A 13785-nucleotide genomic window follows, 5' to 3' on the forward strand; every position below is an offset into this window, starting at 1 on the left:
GGATACAGCGATAGTATCCCTTTTTCGCAGGGCGTTTAAAACCACGCCTCAAGAGTATGCCGATTGGCCGGTAGCCGCGTGCTAGTCTGCGTGACTGTGTGAGGGAGTCATGACAAAAATGGCAAACATCCTTTCTGGCATTCGCATTTGCGCAGAATCGCGTGTTCTCCATCTCCCATCGTGCACAGATCGTGTGTCCCTGTTTCGTACACACGCAAAGGAAAAAGCATACGGCAATTCCTTCCACGGCCAGCTGTGGATGTCCTTTCCCTTTGTCTGCTTGGGTTCCCTCGGTTCGAAGGATTTCAACTAGAGTTGGGCTTTATGAACCTTTCGACGAGATTCATCAAGGTGATTCTTTAATGAATGAATAGCGTATCTCCAACGATTCATGAACCTTTAGAGACTCCGACACGATACTTGTTCGCGCGAACGCATTGACAAATCACTTTTCCGGTAGAGAAACATACACGCCTTGTTTACAAATGTATGCGGGTTAAAAGTGGTATATGTTTGTACAGGAAACGCGGCTTGTCAAAATGTTCGTCACGGTTGAAAGATTCTTGGATCCCTAAAGATTCCGATTGCTTTTGTTTGACAGATTCATTCACGATGGAGGAATCGGAGCTACACGACTCTAATTTGACGCGACACGCACCTGAATGTTTTCGATGTCGTTGTAGAACAGCAGCTGCACAAAGATCGGGATGACGTTCTGCGAGCGGATCACTTGCCGGTTGTACTCTTCCTTGGCGAGAATGTGCAGCGCACCGACCGTACCCTCGACGATCTCCTCCATGCGTACTCCGTCGGCGTACGCACCCGGCGGCTGCGAGCCGTTCGTGGCAACTGATGCGCGTTGCTGCGTGAGTGAGAGAGAGAGAACAGAGTGTCAGTATGGTAATCGAAAGCAAGTGTCGTTTGCACTGTACCCGTTGCGTGTCCTGGAATGCCTTGAACAGCAGCCGCACGAGCAGATGGATGGCGCCGTGCTCGCGCAGTGGGGCCGCGTTGGCCGGGCACAGGGCCAGATTGCGGATCAGGCCGATGACGGCCTTGATGAGCGGCCAGCGCGACGGCGGATTGAGCAGCTTCACGATCACCGGCAGGCCGTAGCCGTTGCGGACGACGTTCTGGGCCGCCTCGGACTCCGGGTGGCGCGAGGTCAGGTGGCGCAGGGCGCACACGGCCGGCTCGGTGATCTCCTCCCGGTCGCCGGCGTTGATGATCGTGCCGACGAGCGCCTCGACGCCACCGACCTGGCAGACGGTCACCTTGTTGCGCTGGTTGTTGCACGTCAGGTTGGAGAGGATGCCGGCGGCGCACGTCACGACGTTGACGTCGGACGAGCCGAGCACGGTAACCAGCCCGGACAGCAGCGTCTCCAGCCCGTCGACCTTGGTGGCCGCGTCGGAGAGGTTGCGCAGCGTCCAGAGGCAGTTCTGCACCAGGCGCTGCGACGGATTGCCGAGGTGCATCGCGAGCGCCTGCATGCCGCCCGCCTCGACGATGGCCGGCTTGTTGCTGGAGCAGACGGACAGCACCTTCAGCACGCGCGACGTCGTCCACAGCAGCTTCTCGTAGTCGTAGGAGCGCATGATGCGCACCAGCTCGCTCGGCCCGGTCGACGCCAGGATGATCAGCTTGCTCTCCTGGTTGCCGTACGCCAGGATCTGCAGGCAGTCGGTGACGATAGCGAGAAACTTGACGTTGTTGCGCTGCAGCAGCGCGACCATCTTCTGCAGCCCGCCCGCCAGCCGGACCGCCATCTTGCTGCCGTCCTGGTGCAGCAGCAGGTTGTGCAGCGTGGTGATCGCGTAGAACAGCACCGACTCGACCGGCGACGACAGCAGCTTCACCAGCGCCGGGATGCCGCCCGACTTGAAGATCGCCAGCAGACCCTGCCGGTGGTGCGACAAGTTGTGCAGCGTGCCGACCGCCCCCTTGGTCGTCTCGAGGTCGTTCGAGTTGGAGAGGGCGCGCACGAGCGCGGCCACCATCTGCGGGCTGTTCATGATCGCGTGCCGGGACGCCTCCTTCTTCGACAGCTGGTGCACCATCATGGCGGCCTGCGACACCACCACCTGGTCCTCGTCGTTCAGCAGCTTGATCAGCTCGGGGATGGCGCGCGTCGCCAGGTCCGCGTCGTCCTGGTAGTTAATCAGGTTGACCACCGCGTGCTTGAGCATCTGGGACGGCTCGGCCAGCCGCTGGACCGCGGTCGGCTGCTGCGGGTCGAACTGCGTCGACGGGATCTCGATCCCCTCCTCCAGCGTCTCCGGGAACATGGCGGCCCGGACGCGCTGCGAGCGCGTCTGGCTCAGCTGCTGATTCATGTCGTCCACCTGGTCCTGGGTGAAGTTCTGCGAGAAGCCCTGGTCCATGTCGAACATCAGCGGGTCGTCCTCCATGTCGTCGTCCTTGCCGCTCAGCGACGGCACCTGCGTCACCGCACCCGAGTGGATGCCCGAGTCACCGAGGTAGGAGTTTTGCTGCCACATCAGGGTTTGCTCCTTGGCCGACGGCATCGGCATGTCCGACGGTTGATACGGATTGTGCGACACTGCGAAAACGAGAGCAACCGACAGGGCGTTACTTCTGGAACTTCTGGTTTCCAAGCAGGCGCTACATCTACCCGATTACTACTATTTCGACGGTGAGATAGGCAAAGTAAGTAATTTTGGAGCTACTACCAGGAAGGTCTATCCGACATGCACAAATCAAGAAATAGAAACGCTACCGGTTTGCAACAACTACAACCAATGCAATGCGATTGGTATCCTCTTCAGTAGTCCTCAAATACTCAAAAAAGATAGCTGTTAGTAGGGGACGTTATCAGTACCAGAACTCATGGAGGTTCCAACGAGCAAATGCCTTAGGTTCCCACAACTACTTATTTTGTGGAACGGCTGTTAGTAGCCCAGGTTAATTAGTAGTCGGCACACAGTTGCAGAATGGACCAAAACTTCGTACTTGGTTTCGTCGGGTCACCTTTAAGCTTCCACATATACCACCAGCCACTACTGCCGGACCGTTCCTTCGGTCGCGGGGTCTTCCCGACGCCCTCGGGAGCACTGCCCGGCGTCGGCTTTCGCTTGCCGCGCGTCAACAGCATCCGCAGCAGACCGTGCTTATTGTCAACCGGAGGCATACTGCCGCTTCCGATGGGACTAACAACACACTTCCTCACCCGAGTCGCCTACACAAAAGTTCACTGAATTTGGGGAATACGGCTGGTTGTACCCAAAACGCATGCGAATGTTAAGTGTCTCAGCTTTTCTCCCCTTTTTTTCTGATTGAGGAAAAGAATTAGCTATCTCTCCTTCGCTTTTTGCGGAACTTAGCTGAGTGATTTAGGTTTGCTGGAAACGATGTTAAGTATACGGGATTGTGTTCAGATATTAGGAATCAGGTACTTATGTTCGGAATTTAAAGATTGCATTCTATTCGCGGTAGAGAACGATGATCGAGTGGAGTCTAACCCACTCCACCGAAGCTCAGACCTTCGACGCAGTATCTAAAGATGACCTCAAAGCCCAATGTCGATGATAGCCACAGCTATCGAGTACTAACTTTCAATCTTTTCCAAAATGTAATCAAGCAACAAAGAATGGTGAAGTAAGGGATCGTTTCTAGAAAAAGACATCACAGTGAGATATGAGTACATTATAAACTAAATATTGGAAGTCACTAAAACCCATAAAAACGCGTAAACATGATTCATTGCCATTGTTATCATTTTTTATAGCCAGCTGTCATTAGCTCTAAACAGTTTTTGCCCCATAAATATGTAAAAATGCGAAAAAACGCTATAGTAACATTAAAAACAAATTCTTTAGTAGGCTAAGTCTTTGCTTGGTCTTTAAAAAAACATGTACTAAAAAAGTGTACTAAAAACGCTAGTCTGTCAACGTGTTATAAGATTGCATTTTAGCAGTAGAGAACGATGAGGCCATCGAGGTAGTATCGAGAGATGATGTTTGTTTATACTATTTTAGCTTCAATTCAATTCCAACACATGAGAAAGTAATCAAATTAAACCAGAAATTAATATCAGAAATCTGTTTCCAAAAATTAATCAAACAACGAAGAATGATAAAGAGTAAGAAACTTAATCCCAGTAAGATATGAGTACAATATAAACTAAACACTGGAAGTTGCTAAACCCATACAAACATGGTACAATATGACGCGTAGATATAATTCAAAAGCTGATAAATTAACTTAAACATCGCAAAGAAGATAAAAAGATGGAGGACAATTGAAAGAGATCTTTTAATTGCATGCAAATAAACATGAAGGGCGTCTCCTAAATGTTACCATGAAAAAAGAAAAGCACGCATGGTGGAAAATTATCGTAGCCAAAGGAAATGAAGAAAATGGTAAACGCCTAAATCGGGTAATGCAATCGCGAATTATCCTCCTTTCGGCGCGGCACGGGGAAGCCGGAGTTGGGGGAATTGAACTGGATCAAGGTCCACCTACGCCTTGCAAGGATTCTCCCTCCCTCCCACCATCAACATCAACGAGAAGAATCAACATAAGAAGCTCAGCTGCCTTCTTCCCGACTGCCCAGCTGGGTGTGGGTGGGGATGGGAGGTTAGGTTTTTTTTCCTCCTCTCAGTTTCCTAGACCATTTTCTTATGTATTTAAGAAGCGAACCAAAGGAGCGGAAAGAAAACCGATTAGGAAGTTGCGGTTGGTTTGCTTCGGGGCAAAGGTAAACAACGGTCTCCTTAATCTTTCCTCTGCATCTTCCTGTGCGTGCGTGTGTGTGTGTGTGTGTTTGCTATCGTCTTCGAGAGGAAGCACTTCAAAGGAAAGCAATAGCAACAATTTGGGGGGGCCAAGAAATGGCAATAGCCATAAAAAAAAACACACATCAAATGAGACAAAAACACAGGGAAGAGAAATAAGTCAATACAAACGACGCTGTGACGCAAGGTATTCTTCAACCGGCATGCCCCGTTAGCCAGGGATAAGTAACGCTAACACGCTCTTGATCCTCTCGAGAGGATAAATCTTTTCTTTGGCAGTTTCCGGTTGTTGCGACTAATTCCGCAAAAGGTGCTCCTTCCGTCTGGAGGAGATAAATTGCCCTCGGGGCGGGCGCGTTCCGGAGTATATGTTAGGTGTAATGCTTTGTTTGCACCTGCAAATCATCGGCTGAGGGAGGGGAAGTGGAAGGAATCACCGGTCGAATTATACTTTCTTGACCACGACAGGACAGTTCGTCTTGCCTTGCGGAGAGGCGGAATAGCGGAGAACAATCTCTTGAATCAGAAGCATTAAGAAACAAACAAAAACATTCTCAAGAGGAGGGCCTCTTGTACGCGCAGCATTGATTTTGATGGCAAAGGCGTCCTGGCAAAGGAAATCACACGGCCGGGAGGGGGAAATTGCCGAAGCGCCGGTCGAATTTCCGAAGCAACGCTCAAACGCGAAGCGAAGATATCTTGACGGTTTGGAAGAGCAACAAAAAGTCACCAAAAACGAAATTACCCCTCTCGAGCGCTTCTTCCAACGTCTTGAGTTGGGCACTCTCTGTCTCTTCATCCCGCCATTCCCTCCCCCCCGCGTTCGAGCGCGACGCTGAGAGGACGAAACTAATGACGTGAAGAAAATGGACCGTTGACGGCGCGAAGTGCCATCATGATGATCAGCATCATTATTGTCATCAATCCGTCACGCTACCATTTATTGGCACCCATCGCGGGATTTTTCTCTTTCGCTTTTTTCTTTTGCTGGCGAATTCGGTTCTGTTTCCTTTTTACCGGAAAAGCTACATTTTACAGATGGGGATAATTCGATGTAACCATTTGTTTTGGCTCATAGATGTAAGACAAGATCTAAACTAATATTAAATTTTATATTTTTAATTATTAATCAAAATGGAGCATGGAATTTGGGTAACAAGAGTTTCTAATGATTTCTAAATAAATATTATGCTTTCAAATATGTTTCGTTGCCTAGTTCATGTTCAACTTTGCTTCGAAAGCGGGTGATGTTGTCTATAACGCACTTTATTTTGAAATAACTCATCGACTGGTATTGAAATAGCTCATCGACTGTTGTCTCTAACTCATCTGAGTTTGCCTCTAACTCGAACAACAAGGAATAAAACAAATAATAAACAAAGTAATTGTGGTTTGCAAAACATTGTAAAACATCCAAAGCAATAAACATTATTATTTTTGTATGCTTTAAAGATATTCTTATGTATTTTTTTTTTAAATTAGCTGTCAAGTGGCATTCATTGATAGAAGCAAGTATCTACGTTTATGCCACCGGTATTTCTGACATTTTTGATGTTTAAAAAACTTAAAGTCGTCATTTTCTGCATGAGCTATTCCAAATGGGTTGATGAACCGAATTAACCCCGTTTCTGGAATTTACTAAGTTAGGCAATCATTTTTGACAGATTCGTGTTATAAGAAATCTCCACAATATTATGACATCTGACACACATTTGGCGTATTTCTGAAATTTTTATCAATTGTAACATTGGTTTCTTTGTTTCAACTATTAAACTCGTTGTTTTATCTTAGGTTCACACAATTAAACTATGTTATTTTTGAATTTTTGTTACGAATGAACTCAAAAGTCCAGGTGGCAATAGGATTATTTCTGTTGTATATTTAGTTGGAAATGATAGAAAATGTACGCGCAAAGTTCCCCTGTGAAAACAAAATATCAAACACCTCCAGGTGAGAGACATTGACTGCTTCTTTAATTCTATTTTGATTAATTTTATAGCGACATTCGATCGAGCTCGCTCGCCGTTTGGGCAAACAGATCGCGTTTGTTGGCGCTCGGCAAATAATTCATCCACCAGTGGATTGTTTTTAAGTCTCCCAGCTACACTCGCATGCTCGGAAACATGCTGTTTCCGGGCCGATGCAGAGTCGACGACAGTGGAACAGTGGAAAGAACTCATAAAGAACAAAACCAGAGAACCAGCGGAACGACGCGGGGGGACAAAAAAAAAGCAGGCTCGCGTCGCGACACGCGCCACGTCACGTTGCCCGCCGTCGACATCATATCACTTCATCTCATCATCACCATCATCCGTCGTGCTTCTGCCGCTTGACGGCAAGCGCGACCAACATCAAACGATTCCCGTCGAGGGTGTGCATCAAAAACAGACAAATAAAAACCCGTGCCCACCGTGTGCTCGGATGGGCCCAAGTTCCGCGGGATTTTTTTCCCCGGCTTTTCAGTTTTCCCTATTTTTGTATTGCTCCTTGCTTGCTCGTTTTTCCATCATCCCTAACGATTATGGCGATGACGGCGCTTCGGCGACGGTCGTGGCTTAAAAGAAATAGCAACGGGAGATGGGATGGGTTCGTCCTGCGCGTCAAGGACGTCGCAGAGACGGAGGAGAAATTAAAGCGCTCTCTCCTTTAGCGCCGCTGGAAAATTGTACACGCAGGGGGAGGGGTAACGGGAACAAACGCGGGACGCGGAGGGAGGGGAGAACAAGACCCGGACAAGGATAAATCCCCCGGAATAAAGGCGAGGCGAAAAGATCAAAGGGTTTTGCCGTTCCGGGAAAACCGTGGATGTACGCCACCGCATACACATCCGTATCCCGGAGCATCTCCTCCACCCCACAACCCACCTCTTCTGCACCCCTTTTTCCCCACGCTGCGGATCTGTTTCCCCTGGTTTTTATTTCTGGTTTCAGTTTTGCGTCTGCGTTGCTTTATAAATCTAATTTCAATCCCCCAAAACGACCGGATACAGCGGGTCGGGAGCTGGTGGCGAGGAGGGGGAGGAGGCCGGAACACTGGAAGTAAAAATATGCTGGTAAAACTTTACTCTAACGAGCCAGACGTTTTAATAAATACCACGTCACAGGAACACCGCTTCTCACATTCCTTTCGCAAAGGAAATGAAACATTTTGTAATCGCACATTTTAAACTCGACCAACACTTTTAAACGACCTTTGAACGTCAATTGAAACATACTCGAAGGGAAGCCCTTGCTCTTCATCATTGATAATAAAGGGTTGCGGTACTAACACCGTATAATTACACCTGCAAGGCGTGCGATCGCTTGAATGTATTAATCAGTACCTTTGACCAGTTGGTGTATGCAGCACACCGTTCAAAAGCATTAGGCTCTGTTACCTTCACTCCGGTTTTGTTCAAACATTTAAAAGTAAGGTAGCGAACAAAGAAAAACGGAATAAATCACGGGAGTTGTGGGTAGAGTTTAGAAAACGAATGATAAAACTCGTCAAGCAAACTGACTAACGGATTAAAACACTCAAGAAGCGATTATAACGATCGTATCGAACTACAAGTATAAAAAGCTTGTTGTTTAATTTAGCACCTGCGTAAATTACAACATTTATTATTGAAGACGAGATAAAAAAAACATGAAACAAAACAAAAACAAAACAGAAAACTGTGAAAAACATTGAAAATTGTTCAAGGCAAACAATAAGAACAGGGACAAAAAAGTGCATAATCGAGATTTAACAAAAAAATTAAAGCTCAAAATAAAAGCTACGGACATAATAAATGGACCCGGGCCGGTTTGTAATTAATCTAAATGATCGGCATGAATACGTAACCACCGATGAAAAAGTAACCAACCACATCTGTTGCATCAGAAACTTTAGTTTTTCTTCCGCTCGAAAATTCTGGAGAAAGTAAGCTACGTAAGTAGGAAAGTGTGTGTGGGTGAAGCGAACAATTATTAAGCGATGTTCAGTTTTTATCTTTAAACTATCGTACAACGAGTAGTTAGTTCGATGAAGGGAAGGGATAAAGTGAGTAAGAAGTCGTTCGAATGCACGGAATTATCCTTACTGTTTCGTCTTCCCCTCAATACCTGCCAAACAGTCGTCAAACGCATCAAAGGAAAAGCGTTCAGTGCCACTCCACGCGTGGGGTGGAAAACGGGAAGGAAAAACGGCGCAAAAGGAAACGGGTGGGCGGCGATGAGCGTACATATCAATTACGCCATAATTACGGCACACAAACCGAGCGTGTGTGTGTGCCCTCTTGTCCCTGTGGGTTGTAGTGAGGTTTGTTTGGCGCCTGCCGGTGCTTGTGGAAAAACCGGTGTGGTGAGTTTTAAGCACTGGGGCGGTGACATATTTTTCCCCCTGCAGCCGGAACCTGTTCCTTCACAAGCCCTCGGCCTTTTTGTACCGGAGTCCTTCTTCCCTACAGCGCTAAGATCCCTCGTTCCTACGCGGTTTAAATCAATCACCCCTCACTCTGATTGCAGTTCGGCTTTCGAATTGCGTCGAAACTAAGCACGGGCCAAGCAGTGTAGTGCAGCTCCTATGGCTGAGTTTTCTTCAAAGCGTTCTCTGGTAAAAGGATTATCTACGATTACACCTCGAAAATGTCGCTCCATTCGAATTCGTTAATGGAAAACAACGTGCACTTGTGTTACATTTTATGCGCCAAAAATACAGTCGTCGCCATCTATATTTGGCTCTAACCCATCCAAGATTGTACAAACACATCAACTTTTGTCTCTAACACATCAGCGTTTGTCTCGTGTTCATCTGATTTTGTCTCATGATTTAAATGTTGTTCCTATCTAAAAATTTCTTTGTTTTTAGAAAGAATGTAACAATGAATATTATTGTTTCTACTAAAATGTATGTTATAAAGATACCTACACACAGAAAATGAGACAAAATTATTAACAAATGAAAAGTTTGGTACTGGCCAAAATTTGAAAAATATATGACAGCGATTATGAACAAACAAAATAAAGTGACGTTTAGCACCTATGAAAATAAGTTTATATCCCCGATTTCAACGCATCTGTGCGCAAACAAAAATGTAATCTTAAAATTGGTAAACAAATCATGGTAATAGGCGCAAGTAAGGGTTAAAGCATATATTAATTTGTGTTTATTGATTTTCCAACGTAAATAACTGGGAAAACTACAATCACCCTTTTTATTTTAATCTTTTGGGCAACAGACAAAAGCAGTCGAGTTAGAGACAAACTCAGATGCATTAGAGACAAAACCTATCTATTGGCGAAGTAATTCCGTAAACCTGTCAAGTTTCAATCAGTCCCGCACTTTAATCTGTTTCTGGTTGTTTCTAAAAGGCTCCTTATCAAATAAATATTAATGCAAAGCAAATTCTTCATGTTTTATTTCATGCTAAAAAACCAATTGTTTTGGATTGGATCAAAATTGAGACATTTATAGATGGCTACGAAACAAAAATGTATGCGTTGATATCTATCCTGTTTTGCTAAATTTTCGAGCTCTATAACTCCACCAGAAATGTTATAAATAACAAAACTATGCTGGAAATAGGATGAAGCCCAATTCTTCACAATTCCATTCAGGTCAACAACAAAACTGGAGTTGAAAACTTTGAGTATAAACAATGATGCTTCGTTTTTGAAAAAGGATAAAACCTGACACAAAAACAGCTTTCCACAACGAGCACACGACGTTTCGAGACCCTGCGAAAGGCCAAGGACAAGTGGAAAATATCACCTCGAAGTGGACCTTCCGGTTCGCCTACAAAAAAACGGCATGGCCGTTGCTCTGAGTCCGACCTTCTGCTCGCCGATTTCCACCGGCGTGCTGTTGGTGTACGTAATTATCCTCGGCATCGTGGCGCAGGCGAAGGCGGAAGCAAAGGCTCACACCTACGGATCTGTTCACACCGAGCCATGGCATTTTTAAGTTTATGCCTTTGGCCGTGCTCCTTTGTTTTACCACCCACGTTAGCTTTCCCTCCCACGCTGGATGTCCTTAACATTTTCATTTCACTACAGTTTTCCGTACCAACTACTGCTTTGAAGCCGAAGGCTGCTGGAGCCTGCCACCGCCGGCTGCCATTTTGCTTTACCACCGACTGCACTCCCCCCTCCCCTGCAGCAGTCGACGCCCATGGTTACCGCTTCAACGAGGCGGATTTTCCACTTCATCAGCATCAGCGATGTGAGGGTGGGAAAGGAGGAGCAGCACGACCGGAGCGGAGGATCGGGATTGCAAAAGATCAAAGGGACAACTTTTCCTATCAACAGGGTGTACAGGACGGAGAGCGTAACGCCTCGCCTCGGGTCCACCACCCCCGGCCTTCGAACTGCTTTCACGGTTGCTCAAAATGATTCGCATTGCCGAATGCCGGTGGCTGGTAGGGGGAGGAGGGGACGGGGGAAGGGTGAGGAAACGTGTTGGCAGAAAGATGGAAAACACCTCCGCCCCGCCCCGCCCCGGTAGCAGGCTTTTCTCGTTAAGTTAGTCCGCTTTTCCCGGAGCCCGTACGACCGCCGGCGCACGCACGCACACAAGCACGTGTAAGAGGATAAAAGGACACGTTTTAAATTGTGCTGCTTTTCAGCCGGTGAAGAAAGAAAAAGAGGCAGAAAGGGGGGAGAGAGAAAGAGAGAGAGAGAGGGAGAGAGAGCAAGTTTATGGTTCACCGAAACTCGAGCGCAGAGGCGAAGATAAGTTTATTTCAAATGTGAAAAGAGCCCCCGTCCCACCCGCTGGTCACGAGGCGATGCCCGGTGAAAATGGGGAAAACTATCCATCATCATTTAATTGAACCGCAGCACCGGTGATTGAATGCCATGGCTTTTTCCTCCAAAACACAAAACAAAGCAACCATTTTCTTTGAATTCCACCGAACTAACCTAACCATTGAAAGAAAAAAAAAAGGGATAAAAAACGAGGAACACTCGAGTGCATTTTATGTAGCATAACCAACATCCATTCACTAATTAAGAAACGTTAAACTGACCTCTGGAGAGGAACAGGAAAGGGGATGTCCAGCATGGGCGGACGGGATGCTGCGGTGAAGGACAACAAACAACAGGCAACGAAAAGATGAAAAGAACAACTGAAGAGATCAACCAAGCGAACAACCAAAAAGGTAAACACTAAAGGAGTGTGCAAACATGGGAATGAAGATGTTTTAATTTCATTCCGTGTGCCATCACTCTCCTAGCAGCGTTTAAGTGCTTTGTACTAAACGTCAAATGATCGGCTTAATTTCAATTTTATCAAAACCATGGTGGATTCGACATTAATAAATTAAATTGAGCAACAATTGAGTCCATCGAAGATATTGGAAGCTCTGCGCAAGGACAAAGAAACCTCGAGAAGAACATTTCAAGTGGAGATCAAGTGATAAAATCATAAAAAATAATCACTCGAAACATTTTTCGCTACAAAACGAAAACTGGGTGACAGTAACAATAAGTTCTAAAAAGTGTTTGATAAAAAGTGTTAAATAAATGGAAATGCAACATAAAAACCATAGTAAGATAAAACCAACTTCTTTGCGAAGTTAAGTCTTTATTTGGCTTTCGAAAACCGTTGGTTTAACAAATGTTCTAACCAAATTTTATTAGAAAGAATATTGTACTAAAAAGTATGCTAAAAACGCTTGGAAGTCAACGTGATATAGAAGTTGGCTATAAAAATGATTGAAATGCATCCTTTGGGAAGTCTAGTTTTGGCTTAGTTGGCGAAAACAATCGGTTCAGATGTTTTCTAACTAAATTTTATCAAAACATATTGTACTAAAAATCTGTACTAAAACAGCGTGGTAGTCAACGTGTTAATCGGAGACAATTTTAATCCCCGGGAACAGCTAGTACTCAGCGGACGCCGGAGAGGATTGCAGATGAAGATGAAAAACGAAAGAACAAAATAAAAACACACAAATATACACACCAAATCGGAAGATCTAGGTAATCTTTTTATCTCTAACAGCAGCCAACAGCAGTGTCGCCAAGCACCGATCAGCAAAGCCTCGAAAGGAAGGTAAAGCTGTTACAACAAGTTTTTCATTTCTCTCAAAAAGAAAGTTGACAAAAAAGAAAATGGAAGATCTCGGGAGTTCGAGTCAGGGGGCAGTGCACAGTCAAAGCCCTTCTCCCACCTCCCTGGAAAGAAAAAGGACCCATCCCATGGTCGCTCGCATTCAGTCGCTCTTTTCATCATTTTCCCGCGCAAAAAGGGAATGGATCTCCGACGACGTGTCCTTTGGTGGTTAGGGTGGGGAGAAAAGCTGAAGGTGGAGGAGGTACGGAGGAGAGAGTGGCTGAACAAATAAGGCACATAGCGGGGAGGAGTCTGCATGATGGGGGGGACGGGAAAGGCAGGAACCAACCCTCGTCTCATCGACGTGATTAGAGATTCTCTTTGAAGTTGGAACGCTGGAAAGCAGCAGCAGCAGGCAGCGGGCGTGGGCTTTTTTGCCATTTTCCCACCCGCCATCCTTTCCCCGCCACCATTCCGGCTCACAATTCTAAAGACAATTCAATTCGACCTGGGACGGATGCTGATTTTGGGACGAAACGAATAACGAGCAGAGTATTGCTCGAGCTCGCTTTTCCCCAAACACACACACACACACGACCAGCGAACCCATTGGGTGCAGGATGAAAATGGCAGCATGTTGTGATACGCTGCTGGAAAATAGCACATACAAGTCGTATTACTGCTGGTGCTTCTGACGAAAGCAATCGCAGAAAAACCCTTTTTCGGACGGTGTGTGTCGCATTCAAGCCATCCAGTTCGGTCCAGTATGATCCCTTCAGAGATCCCCTTGAATTTGTAGGGTAAAGTGGGGCAAGATGCACTGAAATTTGAGCTGGATTATGCCAATAGCGTGTCTAATACAGCCTGTGTTATTTTCACAGCTCTAGTACAACAATAAGTCTGAAATCGTGTAAACTGTTTATACCATATTGCAAAGTATTGCAAGTATTAACATTCCAAGCAGACATTCATATCTGACTTGATAATGTCATGTAATTAAATATTGAACAGA

The 13785-nt window shown here is 46.1% G+C and overlaps 1 protein-coding gene across 2 annotated transcripts in view; it reads right to left on the minus strand.

Annotated features, from left to right (window-relative positions):
- LOC131291385 (armadillo segment polarity protein) overlaps positions 1-13785 on the minus strand; it is a 39066-nt gene that overhangs the window by 5024 nt on the left and 20257 nt on the right. Inside the window, exons 1-3 of one of the 2 annotated variants that reach the window (XM_058320587.1) lie at positions 6801-6828; positions 933-2563; positions 659-862 (exon numbers count right to left, since the gene is read on the minus strand). In XM_058320587.1, the coding sequence (XP_058176570.1) occupies positions 659-862; positions 933-2563; positions 6801-6828 (1863 nt within the window). Of the gene's footprint in view, positions 1-658; positions 863-932; positions 2564-6800; positions 6829-13785 lie in introns of those variants that run through there. The other variant, XM_058320586.1, reaches the window with a different exon arrangement.

This window comes from Anopheles ziemanni, chromosome X (assembly GCF_943734765.1).
Source record: "Anopheles ziemanni chromosome X, idAnoZiCoDA_A2_x.2, whole genome shotgun sequence".
In the NCBI taxonomy this organism is placed as follows: domain Eukaryota; kingdom Metazoa; phylum Arthropoda; class Insecta; order Diptera; family Culicidae; genus Anopheles; species Anopheles ziemanni.